We start from the raw sequence: 25,608 nt of genomic DNA on the forward strand, positions 1-25,608 counted from the left end.
AAATAGGGGCTTACCAGACTCTGCCTTTTGGCCTGGGATTGCCTACCAAGAGATGGCACTGTTTTCTAATTTGTACCAGGGCCGTGCATGAGCCAACAACTGTCCTGATAACGTGTGCGTTGTCAGTGTAAGGGATTTAAATGTCTAGCAAATGCTACCTTAGCATGAGCTTCAGCTGTGGGCTGATGCTGACTGAGCTAATGCTGTTTCACAGCAGTTGCTTGGTGGCTTTGTGGTGTTCTCCAGAACAATCTCAGGGAGAATGCCTGTATTCCAAGCCTTGCCAGTGATCCTTCAGATATGGTGCAATACAAAATAGCAACTAAATGTAAAAATATGACCAATGTCAAAAGTTAAAGAGCATGCAACGCAGTACTCTGTATTGCTTAGGTACCATAGAGATATGGTTCAAGTAGAGAGAAATGAATAAGAAAGATAAAGACCACATTCTGGATGAACGTTACCTGGGTGAGGAGGGAATGGGATTCAGGAGGAGTCTCGGGTTCCATTCATAACTTATTTAATAAGCTTTATGGTGGATATGCAAGTGTTTATTATTCTGTAATCTTAAGTATTTAGAGATAATTTATAATCAATACTATTGAAAGAGACCATCGTTCTATATAAGAGCCAGTTTTTCATTTCTCTCTTTAAATATGAAAGCAGTTTATTGATTTGGAATTGCAGAATCAAGCAATCATTCAACAAATATTTACTGGCATGTGGTAGGAAGTTCAAGGAGCTAAGACCTCCTCCTGAACATTTTATCTGATAACCTGTTATTTGACTTCTTCCCCTTCTTTCTAGGAGGGTAGAGTCTCTGTCTTATTCATACTTAAAATGAATTCTGCTGCATAATAGGCCTTAATAAATTTTAAATTAAACTGATTAATAAAACATAAACATGGCAGTTTTTTTGTTTGTTTATTTTTTGGTTTTTTAGGGCCACACTTGTGGCATATGGAAGTTCCCAGGCTAGGGGTCGAATCAGAGCTGCAGCTGCTGGCCTACACCACAGCCACAGCAATGCCAGATCTGAGCTGCATCTGCAATCTATGCTGAAGCTTTGCAGCAATGCTGGATCCTTAACCCACTGAGCCAGGCCAGGGATCCAACCTGAATTCTCACAGAGACTATGTCTCCGGTTCTTAACCCGCTGAGCCACCATGGGAATTCCCCTGCACTGCGGTGTTAACAAGCCCTGGGCAGCTTGTGGAGGGATGAGAAGCCACGTGGAGCAGAGCTGTCCCAAGGAAGGCCATCTTGGACCAGCCAGTGATCAGCCAGCCTAGCAGCTATCTGAGGACACACCAACAGTCCTAGTGAGATGAGCCTAGCACAGCCTCTACCAGACGAATCTTCTAGATGACCCGACAACTCTGAAGCTAATGAAGTAGCTGTTGTTTTAAGCCCCTGAGATTTTTTGGGTGGTTTGTCAGGCACCAAAGTGAACTGATTCATCATCTCATTCAGAGAAACAGTCAAATACTAACTGAATCCCCGGTATTTAGAACTGGGTACAAGAGAGGTACTCGAAAAACCTTCACTGAATGACATTCACAGATGGAATAACATTCTAAGGAGGGAAGCCAGAGAAAACGAAGCAAATAGTTACCAAGGTTGATAAGGGCCATGAAGGGAGCAGACAGTGGCTGATTCAGAGAACGGCAGAGTGGGAGTGGGAGGGCAGGTCCTCTGGGAACTCCCCACTTCTTTCAGAATAAAAAGCAAAATCCTTACGATGGCCTCCAAGGCCCGGGTAACCTCGCCCCCTCAGAGTACCTCGCTGACTTCAGCCTCTGCCACTCCCTGCTTCCCTGCACCAGCTGCCTTGGCCTCCCCGCTGTTCCTCTAACCACCAGTCACACTCCCCGCCAGCTCCTCGCTGGAATGCTCTTCGCCTGGACGCCCACACCGGTCACTCTCTCCTTTCCTTCAGGGCTCTGCTCAGGTGTCCCCTTTTCGGAAAGACCTTCCCGACCCCCCCTGTAGAAATAGCCACCCACTGACTTCCGGAATTCCCTTCCCCTTACCTGCTTTATTTTCCTCCATCTGGCATATTAGCTATTATATATTAACTTCTTTGGTTACTGTCTATCTCTCCCCCGCTCAGATATAACTTCCATGGGGGAAGGAATTTGTTTTGCTCAGCTTATCCTTAGGACAATAGTGTCTTAGGGCAGAAATTCAGCCAGTGGACACAACATCCCTTATGGGCCATATTTTCTGCCCGTCAGGACCAAGGAAGGTAAGTATTGAGTTTTGAGCCATGCTGGGAATAAGGCAAGGCATTTTTTTTTAAAAAAAAAAAGCCAGGATGGCCAGGTGTGTGTGAGAGACTGCTCACTGAGAACTCTACAAACGTGCCCCTGACAGGCGAGTAAAGTAACACCACAATGAACAGCTGACTTCATGGTATTTTACAGTCTTCTGGGGCCTTCTAATCCATGGGTTTATTTGCTTTTCGAAACAGCCCTCAGAGGGAGGCAGGACAGGTTTTATAATCCTCCATTCACAGACAGAGACACTGAGGGGCACAGAGTTCAAGTGAGCCACCCAAAGCCACAGACACATTACGTGGTAGAGGCAGGAGTCAAATCTTGGTTATTTTGACTCCAAGTACAGTGCTCATTTCACTGTATTTTTTGTTTGTTCCTTTTGCCTTTTTTTTTTTTTTAACTGTTTTTCCATTCTGGACTCTGGCCTTGTGACCTTCTTGAATCATTAAGATCTCAGGCCAATCCCGAGCCCCTGTAAGACCTTCAATATAGGAGGTGTCTTTTTTCTAAAGAGAGCACCTGCCAAGAGGCACAGGTGATGAGTAAACGTTTAGAGCATCAATTCCAGGCCATCCCCTCTGGCTTTCAGACCCACCACAGCCTCTTCTGTCTGATAGTCAGGAAGGGACCGTGGCCTTGGGCCCCTTTGCCCCCAGTCCACTCCAGGGCAGGCTGGACCACAGGGCGAGAGAGGAAGGCCTGGCACAGGGCAGAACCAGCAGCTGCTTTCAGGGAACAACAGAAAGAAATCCCAGCCCCGCTGCTTTATTTTGATTTAAAAATCAAGTCTGGTGACAATGGAAACTCTTTCCCTGCTGTCCTCTCCTTTCTGCCTGTGTTGACAGAAGACGGACTTGCTAATTCTGGCTGGGGTTTTTCCCTCCCAGGGCTGTTTTTCTCTTTTATCTTCATCAATTGAAGAGAGCTATTCTGCCTTTCAAACTGTCGGAAGGTATCTGGGGTTTTGTGTATTTTTTTTTTCTTTCTTTCACATAATTCTGTGGGTCTTTTCCCAGATATGTATTTTCTCTCAAATTGACTTCTAACTTGTTTAAGTTTCCGCCCATGTGACTTCCAGCGCGAGTTACCAGAAACCACAAGAGAGAGAGAGGGCGCGAGCCCCAAAGCAAGCGACATGTCCCTGTGGGGAGCAGAGCCTCTGCACCCCAGAGTGAGGAGGACGCCGGGGTCAGAGGTGGCTGCAAGGCGGGCAGAGGAGGGCCCTGCGAAGGGGGGTGGGCTCGTGGCCCCGAAGCAATCAGGAAGGGAGGCCGGCTGGTGACAGGAGAGCCCGGAGGCCCGTGGGGCTGCGTGGACAGCCCGGAAGATCACAGCCATGCCTCACAGCTCCGACAGCAGCGACTCCAGCTTCAGCCGCTCTCCACCCCCCAGCAAACAGGTAGGGTCCTGCCTCCCGCTCCTCCTCCCCTCCGATTCTCCCCGGAGGACAGAGGGAGAGGCGAGGGGATGGCTGGTGGCAGGAGCACTCTCTGAGACTTAAGACACGGAGATCTGCCCTGAAGCTGTGCATCTCATCTCGGCAGAGACCCTCGTCCTTCTGCCTCTCCTGCCAAATGATGCCCCCCCTCCCCGCCCCGTTCCCCCGCCAAAGCCCATCGCCTCCACCTCGCTAGCTTCCCAGCCCATGAAGCTTTCTAGGAAGCCAGGAGGAAGAGAATGAGCGCCAAAGACCTGGCCTCTCAGAAGAGTCTACCTCTCTCCAAGGCAGTAGCAGAGTGAGAGGAGGAGCGTTAAACGCGGGCTGCGGGGCGCGCACACCGCGAATGCTAGATGGTTGCCTGGGAGACAGCCTGCAGGGTGAGAGAGGAAGGGATCGGGAAAAGGAACAAGAAAGAAAAGCGATTCCCACCCCTCCTCCCCTCCACCTCCAGGAGGAGGGCGGCCCCCCGAACCAGCACAGAAGGATCTATCTTTTCCACCCTGCACGGCACCTGTTGCTAGCGCAGGCGGCAGAGAGGGCGCCAGGGGAGGGGGAGGAAATGAATCAAGAGATGCTTCAGGGCACTTGGAGCCGTTCCCTGGTAGCTCAGCTCAGCTCTGGGGAAAGCAGAGAGATGAAGGTGGAGATTCCGGGAGCGTCTGGAGTCTAGATGGCAACTTCTAACTCAGAAGTTTTCAGCTTGGAATTTGCCAAAGAACCAGGGCGTCCTGGCTTCCCGGTTGCTCCTGGGGCTTTCTGTTCACCACATTCCTTGACAGTCCTCCCTAGAGGAAGCCCTCTTCTTTCCCATCCAATACATCAGTGGAGTATAATTTCTTCTCTGACTTTGTGGTTTGAAAACTGCATTCTTTCCTTAGCACAGATATCCAAGAGAGCTTTCAAAATGCTGCAGCCTGAATAAAAGTATATGAACATATACTGCAGCTTCTGTCATCAATATCTTGAGAAGCCACCTGCAGGAAGGAGTCCTAGTGGAGACCTCTAGAGGACAAGCGATCCAGTCCTCTGCTCTAGATGCTATCAGAGCTGTTCAGACTGCCTGGAAGTCTATGCTCTTCTTAGGAAGGAAATTACTCATGGCTTCCATGGTAACCTGGTTCCCCATCCCCCTTAGAGGAAGAGCACTTCCTTCCTATCTACCCAATGCCCTCCAACTGCAATGGCCTGGAAGTACTGGGCCTATTGGTGAGACATATGCTTGGTGGGCAGAGTCTTGCCCTAGCAGTGCCGCTCTGGTCTTGGGGAACGTGAGCGGGGATGGGGCAGGAGGTGCAGAAGTTTCACACAGACCCCTACACTTATCCTGCAGCATCTGGGAGAAAGCCAGAGCTAACCTCTCTGCCCAAGCAAAGCACATGCCCCTCTATGGGGTGCACTTAGAAAACACCCAAAGGTCCCCTTGTCCTCCTAAACACCCATCCGCTACCTGCCACGGCCAGGTAATCTCCACCAGCAAAGCTGTTCATGGCCTCCAGTTTGTACCAGGCACTGTGCTCAGCGCCATGGGCGATATCGGGGTCCCTGGACATAATGGAGGGGATTCGGAGAAAGAAGAGGCAGATCTAGGATGGGGACCTCAGCCCAGGGATGCAGCAGAAGACACATGATGTACAAATCAGCGAGATGGTGGTAGCTGGAGTTGCGGGGGGTGGCTTGGACAGGCCTCAGACTCAGCATTGGAGGCTCTAACTACCAGATGACTGTGAACTCTTGGGCAAGCTCTTTGAGCCTCAGTCTCCGGCACATATAAGATGGAAATAATCATATCAACTTCACAGAATTGGGGGATTGAACAAGAGCACCTTTGAGCAAACACACTTGCCCTGAAGCTGGCACATAGTAAGTACTCAACAAAGTTTTGGGGGAAAAAAATAGCAAAAGGGTTCTAGGCCAAAAGTGAGAGGGTAAGGGTGGAGCAGCCCTGAAGAGGAGAGGTGATAAAACACACTTCATCGCCTTAACCATCTCTCTCCAAATAGCCCTATAGAGGTGTCAAACTCTTTTGCCCTCTTCCTGTAAGTTTTGGCCAAAAAAGTTATAGAGACTTAAGAGAGTGTAACAGAGTGTGGGGAAGCATTCTCTCTGGGGTTCACCCTTTTGGTAAATAAATAGTGCGCAAAGATAGAGGAAGAGATGGAAGGGAGAATGGCCAGAGAGCAAGCCCTGTGAGATCCTGCTTCAGCTCTGGAGAGAGGAGGTAACACCTAATTCTCATCGTCTCTGCTTCCCAGGACTCATCCGATGATGTGAGAAAAGTTCAGAGAAGGGAGAAAAATCGCATTGCTGCCCAGAAAAGCCGGCAGAGGCAGACACAGAAAGCTGACACCCTCCATCTGGTGAGTGCTCAGACCTCTCTTCCCCCTCCTGAACTGCAGGCTTTATTCCCACCACCTGTGAATGCCTGGACCATAGCTTTGAGTCTGCCTGTGTGGGGATGTATATGCGGAGCAGTAAATGGAGGGGTGAGGGCTACGGGTGAGTAGGGGAGTGGAGGCTCTCCTGGGAGCTTTCAGGAAGCTGAAAGAGGAATAAATGAGCCCCAAGCAGTAAAGGAGTGAAGGCTGGGCAGCCCAGAGGCTGGTGGAAGGCAGATCCACCTGCTCAGAGATGGGGTAGCTGGAGGGAGCTCTATCCCTCAGGAACTAGAGAGCAGAAGGTGGGGTTGCCTTTGGAAGGAGGCTGTGCTTTGGGGGAGCCCATGATTCCACAGTGTCAGGACCATTTATAGTCCCATCTCTCGAGAGGCCAGCTGGACAGCCACCCTGGGGTCTGCACTTGGGACAAGGACGTTCACAGGGTGAGGCAGCTTGTACCTCTTTTCTGAACATGACTAAGGTTTTATTTGGAATTTCTATCTTTAATGATATCCCAAGGGGTCTGTGAAAGATGTAGTTGCAAGTGTGCGTATCTGGGATGGTCACCATCCTGGCTGAGTCGCCTTCAACCTCACACTTTCTAGAAAAGGCCCTGACTCCTGGCTTGAGCAGGGGCCTTGGCTGATCTGAAGTGCATGTCTACCCACAGCCCAAGATCCTGGTCAGTGTTTCTAAATTCTGGCTGTGTGCTTCATAAAGAAAATCTTCTTCCTCACCCCCCCCCCCACATCTTACCACCCTGCCTCTCCTCCCTCTGCCCTTTAAATTGCTCCTTGTTCAGCCAACTCTTATTTCACTGGTTCCTTCCTCTTCCGTCCCCTCAACCCTTCCTCTAGCAACTCTGCCTTCCTGTCCTTCCTCCTGAACCATTCCCAAACCTCTGGCATCCCCATAGTTCATTTCAATGGTAAAAAGGGCATTTGGCACCAAAAATAAATGTCTATTTGAAAGATTAGCCTCATCACTGGGCAGCTAGAGTAGTTCTTTTAATCATATCAAGAAAAAGTAAGATGTATTTTTAGGAAAAAAGATGCTGCTTTTAGCGTTGCAAGAAAGTAGAGAGCAGGCTGCACTGAGGTCTCTGATCGGGTGTTGGTATTTTGCTTGAAATGTATTCAATATAACTTCCCGTTGCATACTAACATGGTTCTACTTAAATATTTGTTGAGTTGAAAGAAAGAGTGAATGAGCACCAAGACTGTTCCTCTTTTTGATAACAGTGATTAGCAATCTGAAGGTTAAGTTTTGGTGGCTCTGCTGCTCACACATTCTCCATGATTTCATTATGGCTGAGGGCTCACAACACTCCAGCTTACTATTTTAAGCTTGAATATCTATGATCACGCCCTTTGTCTCCATCAGAGTTTGATTCTAATTCAATATGCTTTAGAGCAAGCAAATGAAGAAAGAAATAAAAATTCAAAAGGATGAAAACCTACCTACAAGTAAACAATGTCTTGAGACTGGAAAACTGCTATAAGCTTTATCAGTTTGTAATATTAAAAAAAAAAAAGTCGAGCTCAGCAGTGATACGGTCAGAGGGACATGGTTTGAATCCCAGCTCTGCCATTTGCTACCTGGGTAACCAATCTTAGAGATGTTCTTTACCTCTCTTAGACCCGGTTCCTTATTGGGAAGATGGGACAGTAGCTACCTCATAGAGATAGTGTGTATAAAGAGCTCAAGCATCAGCCCCTGGCATATAATAAATATTCAAAAAGTTTAAGTGTAATAAGAGTAACTTTAATAATAGTTCCCATAAAGAGCAAGATAACCACCACTAAGATTTTATGTATATGAATTTCTATTTATGTATAAATCATAGAATCTCAGGGATGAAAGATTTCTTAAAGGCTGGAAAGTTCAGACACAGTTTTGATGCCTGAGACTCTTTACAGCAGCCTCCAGAAATGGTTCCTAGTGCCTGCCTGTCACTGCTCATGATGAAGAGTTCCCTCCCTCCTCCCAGGAGCAGAGGAATTTTCCTTCTCTCAAGCTGAGCCACTGTCTTCCTGGAAATTCAACCCCCTGGTCTTCCTTCAACCCCTTGGGGACATGTCAGTGAGTGTGACATAGGTCTCTTTGCTGTGGCAATGTTTTCAACACTGATCTCTCTTTGCAAGGCAAGAGTTAGCACCAGAAGCTTTAGCCCATCTGATTATACTAGTCATGGCTATAAGGGAATAATCTCTGGGGTTGGGGGTCTATGAAGTCCCCAGTCATGTAGTCACTGTGTCCACACCCAAACCCCAGCCTCAGTCTCTAGAATGTTCTCATCTTTCCCACACCTGGACATAAACTCCTCCCCCTCCTTCCTTTTGCACACCATGGCACTCACCTTCACTTGTTGCCCAATAAGTAGGACATCTCAGAGTTTACACAGCAAGCCTAGGGGTTGCAACCAATGCAATGTATATTTCTTGACTTCAGGTAGAAGCTTCTGGCAGAAACATATAAATATGTCACCATCAAACAGAGGGTTTCGCTGTGATCTGAAATGTTCATTTCCTCTCAGATGGTGATCACCGATCTTCTACATCCATCATCCTCTTAAATGTGTTTGTGATTCAGGTAGAAAATCTTCTGCTTTGCCTTAAGCCTTCTTAGGGTTGGGTACCTGGTTGCCCTTGATTCCTTTCCATGCTCATCTCTACATGCTGAGGCTCTGGAACCATCCTCTGGCCCTCAGATACAGCAATAGGACTCATCTACCAAGACGTTAAAGACCAGGGTTTAGAAATTACTGAGAGTACAGTACCAAATAAGGACCAGGTTTGTACTAGTGTGCTAGCCTCATATATGCTGGGGTACAATTGTTTTCTCGGTTTCATCTTTGTTATTATTACTTCTCTTAAAATACCGAAAGAATTATCCTATTTCTCTAGTGAGAGTGTGGGATACTTACTATTTAAGATTTTCGGTACCTATTCTATAAGTGGTTTACACCAGAAGACTGTATATTGATTGCTTTTAAAATAGCAGAGTAGGTAAGTTGCTGCTTTCAACACTGGGCTTTGCTTCATGCCAAAGTTGTAATATCTCCGCCTTGACTCCCCCTCACATAAACCTGATCAGGTGCTTCTTTTCATAATTGGGATATCAACAAGGCCCACATTCTGTTAACTCTCTTTGGGTTGGGTATCTCACATTGCACTCATCTCACTTTTCTCATTTCCTTTTCTCCCAGTCAACTACAGAGTCCGTTAAGCATAGTAAAGGCATCGATTAAAAAGGAGAAAATCATATCTTGACCAGTTCACTCTTAAAAGATATTAGTCGCTAATAAATGGATCCAAGATAATGAGCTGAAAAACTATTAAAAATAATAATCCAGTCAGCTTTTAAAGTTAACACAAAAAGTAATAACTTTTCATGTGCACAATTAGATTAGAAAATTTAAGAGAAGGAAAGATTCTGTTTATAATGCCAACAAGAGTACATGGAAAGAAGGAATAAATTTAAGAAAAAATGTGCAGGGTTTAGTTTTTTTAAGCTTCAAAATTATTTTAAGTGATTAAAAAACACTCGAATAAATGGAAAGATATACCTTATGTTAGGATAGAAATTTTCCTTAAATTAATCTAGAAGTTTACTAGTGTGATCTCAATAAAATAGGATTTTCTGGGTATTGGAGGAAAACTAGATTAGCTATTCTAAGTATTTGATGAAAAACAACCATGTGAGAGTTTCCGGGAAAATTCTAAAGAAGGAGGGTAATTAGAAAAGATTATCTGAATAAGATATTAAGGTGAATTGCAGATATGGAAATCAAAACAATGTGGGAGAGATGGAACATCAGACAGAATACAGAAATAGACCCCCGAATAGGCTTAAATTTAAAACCCAAATATATACATCAATTCCTAAAATGCAAGTACAAATACGCAAGTGTGAGTACAAATGCAAAATGTCTAGGATGGCATTTTGAACCAAAGAGAGAAAGATGAATAACTGTAATAAATACTGTTGGGACAACTAGGTAGTCATTTGGGGAAAAAAAAAAAAAGCTAGTCTTCATTTCTTATACGATACATACATAGATTAAACAGAAAAAAACTGAAGAAATTTAAAAAATGAGGATTAAAAGTTTTATCTTGGAATGAAGTCTTTTCAGAAAAAAAGCACAACTCTGAAACCATAAAGGGAAAGATTGATGGACATTACCTTCATACATAAAAAGTGAAAATTTCTATATAGCTCAAAGTACTATATATGCAAAATCAAAGGCAAATGCAGACTAGGAAATATACCTGCAACACATATGACCAAAAAAGGACATATTTACTTAAAATATGAAAGCTCATATGAATAAGAAAACAATTAACAACCCAAAAGAAAAATTAGCAATGATTAGGAATAGGCAGTTTACAGAGAGAGAGAAATAAATGGCAAATAAATATGGAAAAGATGCTGGATCTCATTTAGGGAAAAGGCAACGCAACAAGGAGAATCTCCTAGCAGACTGGCAAAGACAAAAAATATTGCTAATACACCATGTTGCCCAAGGTGATGGAGAAGCAGGTACTACCACACACTACTGGAAGTGTTAAGTCGTACACCTCTATCAGAGGGCAGTTTGACCACGTCCCTCCAAATTACAAGTATACTTAACACTGTAACTTGGTGATTTTACATCTGTGAATGTGCAAACAAACCCACAGATTACACAATTGTGTACATGTAAAGATAACTATTGCTGCATTGTTTGTTATAGCAAAGACTGGAGCAAGCTAAATATCCCTTAGTAAGGGACTCATTAAGTCAACTAGAGTTTGTTCGTTTAGTGGAATACAACAAAGTTGTTAAATAACGTTACATCTGAATGTGCTGATCTGAAAGGACTATCAAGCTTCTACACTAGTAAGTGAAAAAAGTATGATAGGTAGTTTTCTTCCATGTGTATTTCTAATAAAAAGAAAAACATATATGTGCATATGTATATAAACACTAAAATTTTCAGATACGTTTCCCTCCAAAATTGTTAATGACATTTATTTCTGAAAAGTAGATCAAAGGTCTGAAGCAGGAGAGAGATACTTGGCATTTTCTTACTTTTCAATTGTTTTTATCATGTGCTTTTTTATAATGTAGATATTTAAATTTCTAACATCATATACATTAGGATATGTATATGAAATATATATACATTAGGATAATTTCTTTTCTTTTTTTTGCTTTTCCAATTTTCTTTTTTATTTTATTTATTTACGTAATTATTATTTTTTCCATCATAGTTGGTTTACATTGTTCAGTTTTCTACTGTATAGCAAAGTGACCCAGTCACACATACATATATACATTCTTTTCCTCACATTATCCTCCATCATGCGCCATCATAAGTGACTAGATATCGTTCCCAGTGCTGTACAGCAGGTGATTTCTTTTCTAATTTTTAATTTTTAAAATTCATTTTTTTAATTAACGTATAGTTGACTTACAATGTTGTGGCATTTCTGCTGTACAGCAAAGTGACCCAGCCATGTATGTATGTGTGTGTGTGTGTGTGTACATGCACACACATTCTTTTTCTTATATTATCTTCCATCATGGTCTATCCCAAGAGACAGGATATAGTTCCCTGTGCTATACAGTAGGACCTCATTGCTTATCCACTCTAAATATAATAGTTTGCATCTACTAACCCCAAGCTCCCAGTGTTTTCAAATTTTGATTTCAAACACTGAATAGACTTCCGCTATGATATTTTAACCCTGGAACATCCTACATAAATATCTCAGTCCTTTGGGACAAGCAGCCCAGTTGGGATTTGTAAAGAGTGATCCTGAGGTCACCAGGACTAAATAAGCCACCATACAAGGGAAGGCAAATCAGTTTCATTTGCGTGGTTATCCCAGTGAATTGCGGCTCAGTGGCTCTCTGGTGCCTTGTGACAGGAAGGATTTTGAGTCGGTGTCCCAGGTCAGTGACACTGAGATCAATAGAGAAGCTTTGTCCATGAAAAGGCTAAAAGTAGAGGAGGTGATGGGCAGATAGTCATGTCAGCCCAGAGCTGTGCTCTCGACAAGTCAGATCTGGCCTTGAGGCTGGAACTGGAGACAAGGTAGATGAAAGAGAGCCAGATGCGAAAGCTGGAACTTTGGGTATTCCTGTAGCTGGGGGAGGGGCAGGTGCTTGCCTGCGGCTGCCTCCTAAAGGGGTCCCACACTAGTTTAAAAAAGAGAGAAAGGAGTTCCCGTTGTGGTGCAGCGGAAACGAATCCGACTAGGAAACTTGAGGTTGCAGGTTTGATCCCTGGCCTCGCTCAGTGGGTTAAGGATTCAGCATTGCTGTGAGCTATGGTGTAGGTTGCAGACAGGGCTCAGATCTGTGGTATAGGCCGGTAGCAACAGCTCTGATTAGACCCCTAGCCTGGGAACCTCCCTATGCCATGAGTGTGGCCCTAAAAAAACAAAAGAAAAAAGAAAAAAAAGAGAGAGAAAGATTTACAGGTTCCAGAGTAGATCCTTAATGCCACTTAACACAAACATCATGAAGCTTTCAATTATCCCTGAAATGAAGCTTTAAGTTAATGCTGTGAGAAATCAGATATTTGCAAATGGAGGAAACTTGAACAACAAAAGAAGCAAAGCCCAGCAAAGATGTTAACTTTTCAGGCCTCCTTAGAAGGAGACACTATTGTTCTTGTCTGCTGGGAAGGCCTGGGAGAGAAGGCAGCTTATGGTCTTTTTTCACTTCTGAGTTGCTGTGTTGTTTTTGTTTTGTTTTTTCTCTCTCTCTCTCTGGGAGACCATGCCATAAGGTTTATTGGCATAGGGAGGTCATAGGTTAAAAAATCAAGAAAACAAAACAAAAACCACAGAAGGAATGTTCTAGCTCATTCCACCCTAAAAAATTTCAGTGTAAAATCAGTGACCTATCTGTGGAAAAGAGACATTTCTCTTGGCCTCTATTGCTATGAATTTCTTTGAATTAAAAACACATGAATCGAATGCATGACTATGTGCCAGACACTGTGTGTTATGTGCTTTACCTGCAGTATCTTGTTTCATCTGCACAAAAACCTTATTTTGTCATCTTCACATTAGGTGAAGTAACTTGTCCAAGGTCATATAGCTTATAACCAGGTCTCTCTGACTTCAGAACCCATCTTCCTAAACACTAGGCAGCACAGCCTCTTCCTCTGAACTCCCATGAAAATGTATTCATCTCCCTTAACTGATCCGCCTTAAATCTTTTCCTGAATTTGCTGTTGTTGTTGTTCTTTAAGCAACATCCTCCAACGTTGACATTTTTCCTCCTTCATCATTAGGCCTGGTCAAGAAAGTAATGACGTCTCTGTGCAGTAGATCAATAGAGCCACTGAGACCATTTTTAAAGAAAGCTGTGTAGCGATAAATATTAACATCTTGCCCTTTGGGGCAGCAATTCCACTTGCAGGAGTTTGAAGAAACAATGATGCACAAAGATGCTCAATTCATCATTATTCATGAACAGTAAACATTTTATCAATACTGTAAAACTTGACATACGCTAGAATGTTATGCTGGCACTACGAAGCACTATATGGATCTGTGCTTATTGACACAGCAAGATGTCCATGACAGAGCAGTGAGTGAAAAAGCAAGGGACAAAGAGCATGCAGAGGATAATCCCACTGATGTAAAATTTGTGGTTTGGGGGCATGTTTGCATGCATAAAGAGATGTCTGGAAGCATACTCTTCAAAAAACTAACAGTGGTTCATTCTGAATGGTTGAATTTTGAATAGCTCACCTTACTTCTGGTACTGTTCCTTAATTTTTTTTTATTATGATGAATGTGTACATTTAAAAATCAGAATAAAAAATTAGACTATGCTCATATGAGAAGGAAAAACACATTAAGGAATTCACCATCCCTAACTGCTCGTCCCACTGACGATGGGTCAGTGTGGTTACGGTCAGGAGGCCAGCTCCTCACTGGTCTTGGCATTATAAGGAATTTCTGTCTAAATGGGATTACATGTCCCAGGTCAGACAGTGATGGCGTGCACTCAGCTGATGTCTCCAGGAAGCTCTTCGCAGCAGCTGTCAGACTACTTTCTCTTAAAAAGGATGAGGGAGTTTCACGAAGAGTCCCTGCCCAAGCTGCTCTGGGGCTTTCTCAGTCTTCTCTGTAGGACTTGGTCTGGCCCCCTGAGCCCTAGGGGATTCCAGAGATTGGTTCCACAGAACAAACTTCCCTTCAGATTGTAGGGCAGCTATAGCAGGTTCTGCCATGGGTCCACATGGTGGCTTGTGGAGGGAGTAATGATAATTAGCGTCATACCCCCTTGCTGATGGAATCGCAGAATTAAAAGGAAACACAGAGATGCTAGAGGCCACCTGCCATGTTACCAGTGAGGACACTGATGTCTTCCTCAAGGACACCCAAGAACCCAAACCTCTCGTCTTCCCACCACTCACTTTTGTTTATGTGCCACTTTGCTGAACAGGACTTTGCTCTGCAGATGGTGTTGCTCTCATATGTCCTTTTGCAAAGGGTGAGCCAAGAAGATGGCCATTAACCAGGATGTGTGAACAGCCTGGACATGCTTCCGCAACAGAACCCATGCGCATAGCAAGAGACCAGAAAAGCAGAGTCCCAGGTGGAGAGGGGCTAAGTCTAAACGTTCCTTTATTTAAAAGAGGTCTTAGGAGTTCTTGCTGTCGTGCAGCACAAACGAATCTGACTAGTATCCTTGAAGATGTGGGTTCAATCCCTGGCCTCGCTCAGTGGGTTGGGGATCTGGCGTTGCCATGAACTGTGGGATAGGTCACAGATGTGGCTCAGATCTGGTGTTGCTATGGCTGTGGTGTAGAACTTCCATGTGCCACGGGGGCAACCCTAAAAAGCAAAAAAAAAAAAAAAAAAAAAAAGGGTCTTAAAGTTGTGATCCAAAAATCATAAGGGCAATATCATATCAGAGGAAATATTTGCATCAAATTAAACAAATGCAGATTTAATATTTATATTATAGGAAGAACATCCTTTTAAAGAAAAACACCTAATAGATAAGCGGGCAAAGGCAATGAACAGAGAGTTAGGTAACATTTTTCCTACCAAAATGAAAACAATCTAATTTTCTATTCTGATTGTGAAGACGATACACACTGTTTCTCAACCCCAGCACTACTGACATTTGGACAATTCTTTGTTAAGTGTGTGGGAGGGGGTTGCATTGTAAAATGTAAAATCTATCCGCTAGACACCAGTGATACCTCCTCACCCCTCTAGTTCTGACAATTCAAAATATTTCCAAACCTTCCGAAATGCTCCCTTGGGGCAAAATTGTGCTTAGCTGAGACTGCTGTACTAGGGAATAGACATGCAGAAATTTCTTCCTTCTTAGTAATCAATAACTTGTAACATTAAAATAAAAATAGGAAACTTTCAAAAAGTTAGTTGGCAAAATAAATTATTTAAAATTACAGTACTTCATTCCCAACGAGGTTGTAGTAAAATTAATGTACACATCCACTGCCGATGACACAGTCTATCTGTTACAGTAACCCTTTTACCGTAATACTGTGAACTGAAAGCCTGATTGTGCGCTTTGTCCCAGTAATCTCACTCCTAGAAATTTATTCTAGGAAATAATTGAGCAAAATCCAAAAAACCGGTATGGATCAAGATGTTCCCTGCGGCATCATTTATAATAGCAACATTTTGATAGCAACCAAAATGTCCAGCACTAGCAAGCCATTTTAAGTAAATTGTGGATCATTTGTTTGTTGATGGCGCCTTTAAAAATAATTACGGGATTCCTGCTGTGACATCGTAGGTTAAGAATCCAATGACTTGGGTCACTGCAGAGGCGTGGGTTCAATCCAGGCCTGGTGGCGGCAGAGTGGGCTAAAGGCCCTGGCATTGCTGCAGCTGTGGTAAAGGTCACAGCTGTAGCTTGGATTCAGTCCTTAGCCTGGGAACTTCCTTAAGTCTCAGGTGCGGTACCTCCCCCACCCCCCCAAAAAAAAGAAAAAAAAATTAAAACATATTTTTAATGCATCTGTACTGTATATTTTTTAAATTTAAAAATCAAAAGAAAATGATCAAATAGCAAGCTGAGTGAATTCTAGAGGAAATTGAGGATAAGAACAGAGAGGATACCACTGAGTTAAAATTTAGGGGTCAGGCTTTGGTAGGGTATCTTATAGTTTATCCTCCAAACAGGAATACTTTTGAGAATGGAAAGAGGCACTAGGACAAACTGCAGTAGGACAATAGGACAATTGCACTAGGGCAGTATGAACTGGGACTGTCCCAGTGAACATCTAGTCACGCTAGATTTGGGGCAACCAAGGAAGCTAACCTAAAGCTCTTTGGAAAATTCAAACGTGGTGATGAAATTCAGAGCCAAGCAGAGGGGGCTAGATTCCTAAGGCCAAAATGCAATTTCCTGCACCAGATGACCCTGTAAATAGTTTTCAGGTACTCACCTGGCACGAAAATATGCCTTATTGCTAAGGGGGTGGTGTGGTCCAGAAATGATTAAAGCAAATGCCATATTCCCAGTACTAGCGCTCATGTCAGCAGACATGATTCATTCTGCTGTACAAGTTTATACGAGCTGCCTCCTATGTGCTAGGCATGGTTTTTTCTAGGTACTGAGAATTCAGCAGGGTCAATGTAGACTGAGTCCCTGATTTCAGAGAACTTCCAGTCAATCAGAAGTCAGACCGGAAAAGCAAACGACAAATAAATGAACACGCTATTCACATGAAGTGAAGAGGGCGTGGAAGAAAACCAAATAGTGCAATGTGGAAAGTGACTAAGGGTCAGGGAAGGGACAGTGATCAAGGAAGATCTTCTGAGGCCCTGACATTGGAGATGAAGTATGAGTTTAAAAAAGGAGGCTGGGAAAATGTGGGGAAAGCACGCTGTCTGCAGAGCCTAAAGCCAAACTGCGTAGGGCCAGTCAAGGGTCAGAAAGATGCCTTGGGGGGCTGAGGATTGTGACAACTGGCGGCACTTGGGAACAAATGCCATTGTGCTGTAGGGAGCAGGAACCAGACTGGGGAGGGCGGTGTCCACAAAATGAATTCAAATCCTGCGGGAGGTATGTCTGAACCTTAATTCTGATGGACAAAACGGGAAGCAATTACCCGTCAGTGGGCTGTTTGAGAGTTAATGAGAGAGCAAATGTAAAAACAAAGCAACAGTGTTTTTCGGCCTGTTTCGCATTGGGGAGAAGATTATATTTATTTGCTTGTTTCATGCAGAGAGGCTGGCATTTTCCTGTAAATCAATCAGATAAAGATATTAGATTGTATCTTCTTGTCTTGTCATATAAGAAAACATATGCCCTCCTTTCCAGTTATTCTGCAAACTTTAAGAACACTGTTTCACTGGCTAGGCTTTTCAGCACGGCTGGTCAAGTCTCTTTTGCTTGGGATGCATGGCGGCAGGTCAAGTTCAACCCAGGGAAACGGCATGCAGTTTTCTCATTCTGCTGCCCCCATTCCACAGCTTCAGTTTGGGGAACAAAGGTGGTGCTAAGCAGGGGTTTGACTAGGACTTTTTTTAAAAAATGAGTCTCTTATGCTCATTTGTAACTGTCCTAGATTTAAAAGTAGAAGCTATGAAGGTACTTCTATGCTTGGTTAAATACTCCCTGGGAAATTTCACGAACATTCCAAACTTAGTAGACTCTTCATATGCAAGTCTCAGATTTTGGTAAATTATTATAAGGCTACAAGTTGGCAGTCAAGCAACATGGCTTTATTGAGCACCTACTATGTCCTAGACCTAGTCCCAGTCACTGAGGACGAAACAGTGGAGACTGGAGCGTTCCCACTCTCATGGAGTTCAATAATTTAAAGGACAACTAATTTGATAAAGTTTTCATTAATGAGATTCCAATAAGTGCCCGACCTCTTGCCTTTCCATCATAAGAATGAACTATTCTGGGCTACCTGAAATTGTTTTCACCAAATATAAGAGGTATGTAATAAGTAAAACTCTTTGCCTTAAACAGCCATTTACTTTTGGAAAAAAATTTTTTGGCCTAGAAATGTCCTTCTCCTTCTTTCTTTCTTTCTTTTTTTGGCCACGCCTGCTGCATGAAGAAGTTGTCAGGCCAGAGATCAGACCCGCACCACAGCAGTGACAATGCCAAATTCTTAACTGCTAGGCCACCAGGGAACTCCTTCTTCTCCTTCTTTAAGTTTCTTGATATTATAGGCATATTATGTACATTATGTTATAAAATAAAACATATTTAATAAAATATAAATACATATACAATTAAATATATAACATGGGATAATTAACAAAATAAAATATTGTATATATTGTTACAATATTCTGTAGAGGAATCTACTATGAACATGATTCAAAATGTAGTTGCTTGTTAAGCTCATCTAGGAAGTATTTTTTTTAATCTTGATGCCTGAGACCCAGTCCGATACAATTAAATCAGAACTTTTCATGGGTGAGATACAGGAATTAAGGGGTTTTTGTAAAGCTCTTCAGGTAACCGCAGTGTGTAGCCAGGTCCGAGAATCAGGGAACAGTGACATTTGAAGCAGTCAGGTGCATGTGGTTGAATATGTGGAATGAATTGGGGGCAATTTTGTGGGTACATCCCCAGACACTCTGTCCCAGAGGCCCGGCAGTTTGAAAGAAAGAAAGAAAAGAAGGAAAAAAGAAAGGAAGAAAAGAAGGAAGGAAGGAAGAAAACGAAACAAACTCAGACTTGAGGTTGATGGCAATTATTAGTTGTTTGTTTTTTAAAATGTGGGCTTGCTCGTGAGAACCTAATTTGAGGTAACAGTCAGGATTTCCCTCTGCTGCAAATAATAACAGGAAAATGATTAGAGGCATTGACAAGTCACCATTTGCATTTTATATTTGTCTCATGTATAAGAAGCTCAGAAGTGGATGAACCAGGGATAATGCAAGGATGTCATCAAAGAACTGAGCTCCTCTCTCTCTATGCAGCCATCCCCAGTATGTGGTTTTCATCCTCAAGGCTGCAGGATGGCTGCTGACCCTCCAGACATCAATCTGTGACCAGGCGGCCCTTGTCTGGTGAGGCTTTGCTTTTTTACCTGGAAAGGAAATATCCACCCCCCTGGTACTTCTACTTGCACCTAATTGGTTAATTATCTGTCACATAGTCACCCTTACCCGCAGAGGAAGCTGGGTAATTGAGGAATTCTTTTCCCAGCCTCTCTAGAGGAAACCAGGGGGAAGGAGTTTGGCATAGATGTTGAGCGAGCCAACCTACAGTGTTTCTCACACGATGGTCAATGAAGTCATGAAATCACAGTCCCGAAAACCAAGAAACAGACGACAGGACCCTAGACAGTGCCCTGCGGGGCATGGCTGGCGTGGCTAAGCATCAGTGGATGATGAGGTGCTGATGGTTCTGGAGCTTCAGCTTTAAGGCATGAAAGTGAAGCTTTCTCCAGAATTATTCAGTGTGAAGACCTGTGGTTTAGTGATTCCTCTTCTCTCCTCCCAGGTGAGGAACAGGAGTTGGGGTTAACTTCCCCAGAATTGGTGAGAGAGGTGGGCATAGACCCCACTATGGCTGGGGACGTGCCCTGCCTCTCAGTTCGCAGACTCCTCCAGGAAGGGTGGATTCCACCCTATGTCTGCATGCGGGACGGGGGTTGGAAACTGCTGGGAACTGAACAAACTGCTGGGTGTGAGGGACCTGAGCTTTACACACTCCTCTCACACTGGCGTGTGGGTGGGAGCTCAAAGGTCACCTTACCAATAAATGTTCTGTTGAAAAGGAAACACACAGGGACTATTTTCACCCTTCTGGAAAGTGTGATTAGAAAATTCAAGGAGAAGGTCAACGCACTACACCAGAGCTGGCAGGAAGGAGGACCAAGCCCTGAGCAAAAGGCCTGGAGAGTCCCTGTCAGAGCCTTGGGTCAGAGCCTGTCCTCAGCCTTGGTCCCAACTGTCTTCCCTGTGGGTTGGGGACCTGCCTGGGGTTTCCCCGTCACTCAAGAGCTCTGCGAGTGACCCCCTCCTCAGCCCCTCCAGGAGGGAATTTCCCAGAATGTTCCCACACCCCCAGAAGCCTCCTCCTTAGCCACCCCCAAGCTGCTTGTGGTTCATGGCAGGCTTGGCACCAAGTAATCTCACAGGTGAGGGTGAATGGTGAACCTTAGCATCTCGGTCTGCATGAGATGAGAAAACAGGGAAGATGAAATTGGAAAGTCACCCAGGTCGAGGCCCTCACAGGAGAAAAATGACCAGATATCATAAGACCTAAACAGACCTCAGAGGCGAGAGAGCATGGTGGGTACAGACTCTGAAGCCAGAATCCCTCCATTTAAGCACTGGTCCTATCACTGACAAGCTGCGTGACCTTGAACGGGTTACTTCACTCCTCTGTACTTTGGCTCTTCCTACTCTGTAAAATGTGGTTAAAAAAACATTATCTACCACATAGGGTTGTTGCAAAGATGAAAGACAATGATAACTGTTAAGTACTTTAAAAAGGGATTGGCACATGGTAGCGCCCAATGAATGTTATTATTAAGTCAAGCTGGATGAGTCTTTTAAAAAGTTGGCTTCATAGACTCTTGCTCATATAAATTGAGCCTATACACCTCTGCTCCCAACACACACACACACACACACACACACACACACACACACCCCTTTCCAATAGCGGCTCTGTCTAGTTGGCTAACACACACAGGTAGTCCATCTAAAATCTGCCACATTTGAGGAGTTCTCTTGTGGCGCAGCGGGTTAAGGATTGGGCATTGTCGTTGCAACATCTTGGGTCGCTGTTGTGGCATGGGTTTGATACCTGGCCCAGGAAACTTCCCTTGCAAAAACAGACGAGCAAACTGAAATAGTTCAAAGTTGGTGAGGGCTTGGAGCTCTTCTAATCCTGTGGTTTTATACACTCCCCTGGGGAGCCTGTAGCAACCAGTGCCCAGACGCACCTCAGATGATCAAATCAGAATCAGGCATCAGGATTGCTAAAGCTTTCCAAGGACCCCACGGTTCCCAGCTTGGGGCCAAGGTTGAGAATCTAGGCTTCCTCTTTTAAAGTGAGGCAACTGAGGCTCAGAGAGAGAAAGTCAGTCCCCGAGGGTCACTCAGCCAGGATCAGGACCTCTAGCCACAGCTAACTGATGGAGCCCACTGTTGCCATGTATTCCAGCCCTCGCTGTGCACCTAGGGAAGGTCTGGCCCCAAGTCAGTCCTCTAACAGAGTAGAGGGACAGGGGAGTCCCTCCCAGCTCAGGGCGGGAGGTGATGATCAGCTCTGATTGGAAGAGTGTGACTGACTCAGGGTTCTTGTGTTATATTCCAGGATCATCCAGACCAAGACCCAGTTTTCCCTTAGGAGGCTGCAGTGATCTTAGTGACCTCTGGGGATCTTGAGTTCCCAGTCTCTCAGGGAAGCAGTGGGTGTGCTCGAAGGCGCACAGGGCTGAGGATGGGGAAACCCCGAGCCCAGCCCTCTCTGCACCTTCACGGTTCTGGGGTTTGGATCAATCAGCCACTCAAGGCTTCTGGACCTCTGAGATAATAAGTGTCTTGAGGTGAATCCTATAGCCCTTTGTCCCAGCAGCTGCTGCCACCAGCCTGTAGTTATGGGGGGGGGGGGGAGAAGAGGGGCGGAGGCTGGTTTGTGGAGGAGGTTTGTCCCAGGGTCTCAGCTGGTCTCATCTCTAAAGTAGGGATAATGATAACAGCTGGCCTTCCAGAGCCACTTCAGAGGGTTAGTGTGAGGAGCCAGGAGGACCTAAAAGAATTCGGAAAAGCAGAAAGCAGGTTACCTGGAAGCCCGAGGGTAGCTACGCTCACCCCTCCCCCACGGCGGCATTAGACTTGCTTGTTAGAAGCCGAAATTTACATTCCAAATTTACTCCTTTACTTTTCCCCCTGAGTTCTAGGTTTCCAGCCCCCACTTGCAATTTAGGGGAAAGGGGGCGTGTGATCATGGTACTTCTGGGTACAGAGCTCCTCCTATGGCTGCCGTTGCCAGCTGTCCCTGTGTGAGAGTCCTTTCCAGGGCATGGCGGCCCGGAGGGTCAGAATGGACCAAACAGTGGCAGGTGGGGACGCGGAGGGATGCGAGCCCCAGATCAGCCACTTCCTCCTGCAAGGGAAGTCAGACTCTTCCTCTGCTAAGTGTCTGGCTGGCTGCAGGGCCTCCGGGGTTGGCAGTGCTAGTTTCTCTGGGGCCCTGGCAGGAAGCAGTCTTGCTTCCCAAGGTTAAGGCAAGTGTCTTGTCACCGGTGGCTGTTTTTGAGTTAGAGGCGGCGGCGGTTAGGGAAACTCCTGGAGCTCTGGGATCTGCGAGCCCGCGGGGTAGGGCTCCCTTAGGGAGGAGGAGCCTGCTGTCACTTCCCGAAAGCTGGGCGGGCCTCCAGGCAGAGAGAAGGTCAGAGCGGTTGTCCCTGCGGCCCGCCTACCCGGCCCCTCCCTTCTGCCTCGGGGTTTGCCCAGGCTCTTCGGAGCACAAAATTTACAGTAAATGTTGTCACCCAGTGGAAACTCTCAGAGGGGGCGAGGCAAAGGGCTAGAGGAAAGGGCCAAGACTCCCGGCCCCCAGTTCCCGGTCTTACCAACACCCCCCCCAATCTCATGTGTTGCTTTATCTTACCTTTCGGTAAAAAGGGGATGCCCTCCCTCTGGGATGTGCCCAGAAACAACCATATGGTAAGAGCCGGCCACACCTTGCAGAAGCAGCAGCCAGCCCTCGATTCTACCATCATGGCTCTTAGGATCCCAACCCCCACCTCATTTTAGAGGTGACCCTTTCCTTTGTACCGACCTAGGTACATTTTCTAGCTCAGTGCCACGTACAGGAAATGCCAGGCTGAGGCTGAGCCTGCTTGCATCTGTCCTTCACAAATGGATGGAAGCTGGCTTGATGGGTAAGGCATCACTTAAAAAGAACCCCTGTGCTTGCGTTAGAGCCACTGGGCAGTGTAACCTGCTTTCTCATTTACCTGGAGCTCATGCTCCCAATGGATTATCAAGGCAAATTTTCTTTTTTTTTTTAATTTTTTTTTTCAAGTAAGTTATCCAGTTTTATTAACTTGATTTCTGTTGTGGACTACATTTTAGCTGTGTAAAGAACCTTGGGTAACATTTGACCTCTGAGCTTTATTTATTCTTTTTGTCTTTTTCGGGCCACACCCATGGCATATGGAAGTTCCCAGGCTAGGGGTTGAACTGGCGCTGCAGCTGCTGGCCCACACGACAGCCACAGCAACGCCAGATCTGAGCTGCATCTGCAACCTACATCGCACCTCACAGCAATGCCAGATCTTTAACCCACTGAGTGAGGCCAGGGATCAAACCCACATTCTCATGGATACTAGTCTGGTTCATTACCACTGAGCCATGACGGGAGCTCCATCAAGGCGAATTTTCAATGTCAAGTTATCTCATGTCTGCTTGCTGCCCACTGTAATTCTGAGTCAACTTCTGGTCCAGCAGTTGATGTCTTCAGGCTGTCAATCACCAAACATTTGAGTTCATACTCTATGCCAGGTACTTAAAAAGTGCTTGAATAATTGAAACAAATTTAATATCATAGTTGACATTAATATTTAACGACTGTTTTCAAACTTGCCTGATCATTAGAATAACCCTGAGTACCCGTTAAAAATTCAGATTCCTAGAATTCACCCCAAATCCCAAAACTTTTGAGTTCAAATCTCTAGATTTCAGGGAGAGCCTGAAACTATATTTTTAACATGCCCTCAAAAAATTCTAATGATAGGGCAAGTTTAGAAAATACTAACCCAAGTCAAACAGAACTAGAAAAATAAAACCTGGACTCCAAATATTAGATTACTTTTGAACTAAAATGTAATTTATTTGCATCTCCAGTGCCATTTTTCCTTCCTCTATGGGTACTGATGATTAGCAGAGAAGGTCTGTTTGAGTCTAGGAATGCGAACCTAAAAATCACATTGGACTTGCAGTTCCCCTAGGTTTTCTGAAGGTGGGATTGTTTTCTAGTAAATGCTAATTATCAGGGTGTGATTGTTGATAACTTAATGGTGTGATCAGTAATCAGCGCTCTTTACCCTGAGTTTTCCTGACTAGCATGTATCTGATGGTTTCCTTAAGCAACAGGGGAGAGGTGTGTCTGGAAAAAAAGGAAGCACAGGTACTTGAACTCATCCCGAGGACTGCAGAACAAGCTGCTGGGAGGCAGGATGGAGTGGATGGAACACTGTGCTAGACTTGACCATTCACTATTTAGAAAGACCCTAAATGTCCTTGAATCAGGATGAAGTAGATAATGAACCACAGGCTCCGTTTGTAAGACTAAATGCAAACCCTGGGATGGCTAAAAGCCACCATAGAACGAAGAGCAGAAAAGAGTGAAATTAGTATAAGATGTTATCACAAACACTTTTTTAAAATTTTCTTTCCATTTTGGGGAGCTCTGGCCTGCCAGCTGGTTTCCCTTGACATACACTTGCCCCGGTCAACCCTCACACACACTCAGAGAGATCCACGCATCTACACCTGCACACCCAGGAGCATGCGCACGTGCAGATGCACCCACACATCTCTTAGGTGGGACCATATGGAATTGCCATCCTTATACGTCAGAGAAAAAAAAAATCAGCAATGTCATAGAGCTGATAGCAACGCACATACATACACAAATATACGTGTGCTTATACAGAGGCCATCTGCACATACGACACAAACAGATACGCACACTCGCATGTGCAGAAAAAATCTGATGCGGACTGCTCCCCCCCCCACCCCGCCTCCGCTGCACCCTGTCGCGTGACATTAACTTGCAATGCCGATCGTTCGCCCCTCGCAGGAGAGTGAAGACCTGGAGAAACAGAACGCGGCGCTGCGGAAGGAGATCAAGCAGCTCACAGAGGAGATGAAGTACTTCACATCGGTGCTGAGCAGCCACGAGCCCCTGTGTTCCGTGCTGGCCGCCGGCGCGCCCTCGCCCCCCGAGGTGGTGTACAGCGCCCATGCCTTCCACCAGCCGCACGTCAGCTCCCCGCGCTTCCAACCCTGAGCTCCCCGAGAGGCAGGGCTGGCAGAGCCCCCACCCCAGCTGCTCCCAGGCCTCAGGAGGGGCACACAGACTGTGGCCCGGCGGCGGCCCTTGTCCCTCAGCGTCCTCTCCCCGCCTGGAGACCCGAAGCCCGACGCCTTGGACCAGGATTGAACACAGGACGTGGCACCTGGAAGCATGTGTGGCCGCAGGGCAGTGTGTTGCCTGCTGGGAGGCCTGGGCTGGACCTTGGTGGGGTGGGAGGCCCCGTCCAGGGGGAAAGGAGGGCGGGGTTATTTTTCTCTATAAAAGTCTGAAAAGAAGCCATTCTGGCAAGGGCTTGAAACCTTCATTCTGTGGAGCTGGGGTTGTTGTGTTGTTGCTGTTGTTTGTTCTGTTTGTTTTCTTGGCCTCAGGAGCCTTTAACGCTTGGGAGGCTTTACGGCCATTGCTTCTTTCCTGCGGTCTGTGAAGCTACTTGGCAAGCTGGGTTTTCACAAAGAATCGTCAATCCTCCTTCTAGGTAGCTTCTTGA

General features: G+C 45.3%; 1 protein-coding gene across 1 annotated transcript; it reads left to right on the forward strand.

Annotated features, from left to right (window-relative positions):
- BATF (basic leucine zipper ATF-like transcription factor) lies at window positions 3,406-25,425 on the forward strand. Its single transcript, NM_001244571.1, is given in 3 exon segments — window positions 3,406-3,678; window positions 5,973-6,077; window positions 24,885-25,425. Coding segments are annotated over 3 exon segments (378 nt in total). The 5' UTR covers window positions 3,406-3,615; the 3' UTR covers window positions 25,095-25,425.

This window comes from Sus scrofa, chromosome 7, assembly GCF_000003025.6.
Source record: "Sus scrofa isolate TJ Tabasco breed Duroc chromosome 7, Sscrofa11.1, whole genome shotgun sequence".
NCBI classification, from domain to species: Eukaryota; Metazoa; Chordata; class Mammalia; order Artiodactyla; family Suidae; genus Sus; species Sus scrofa.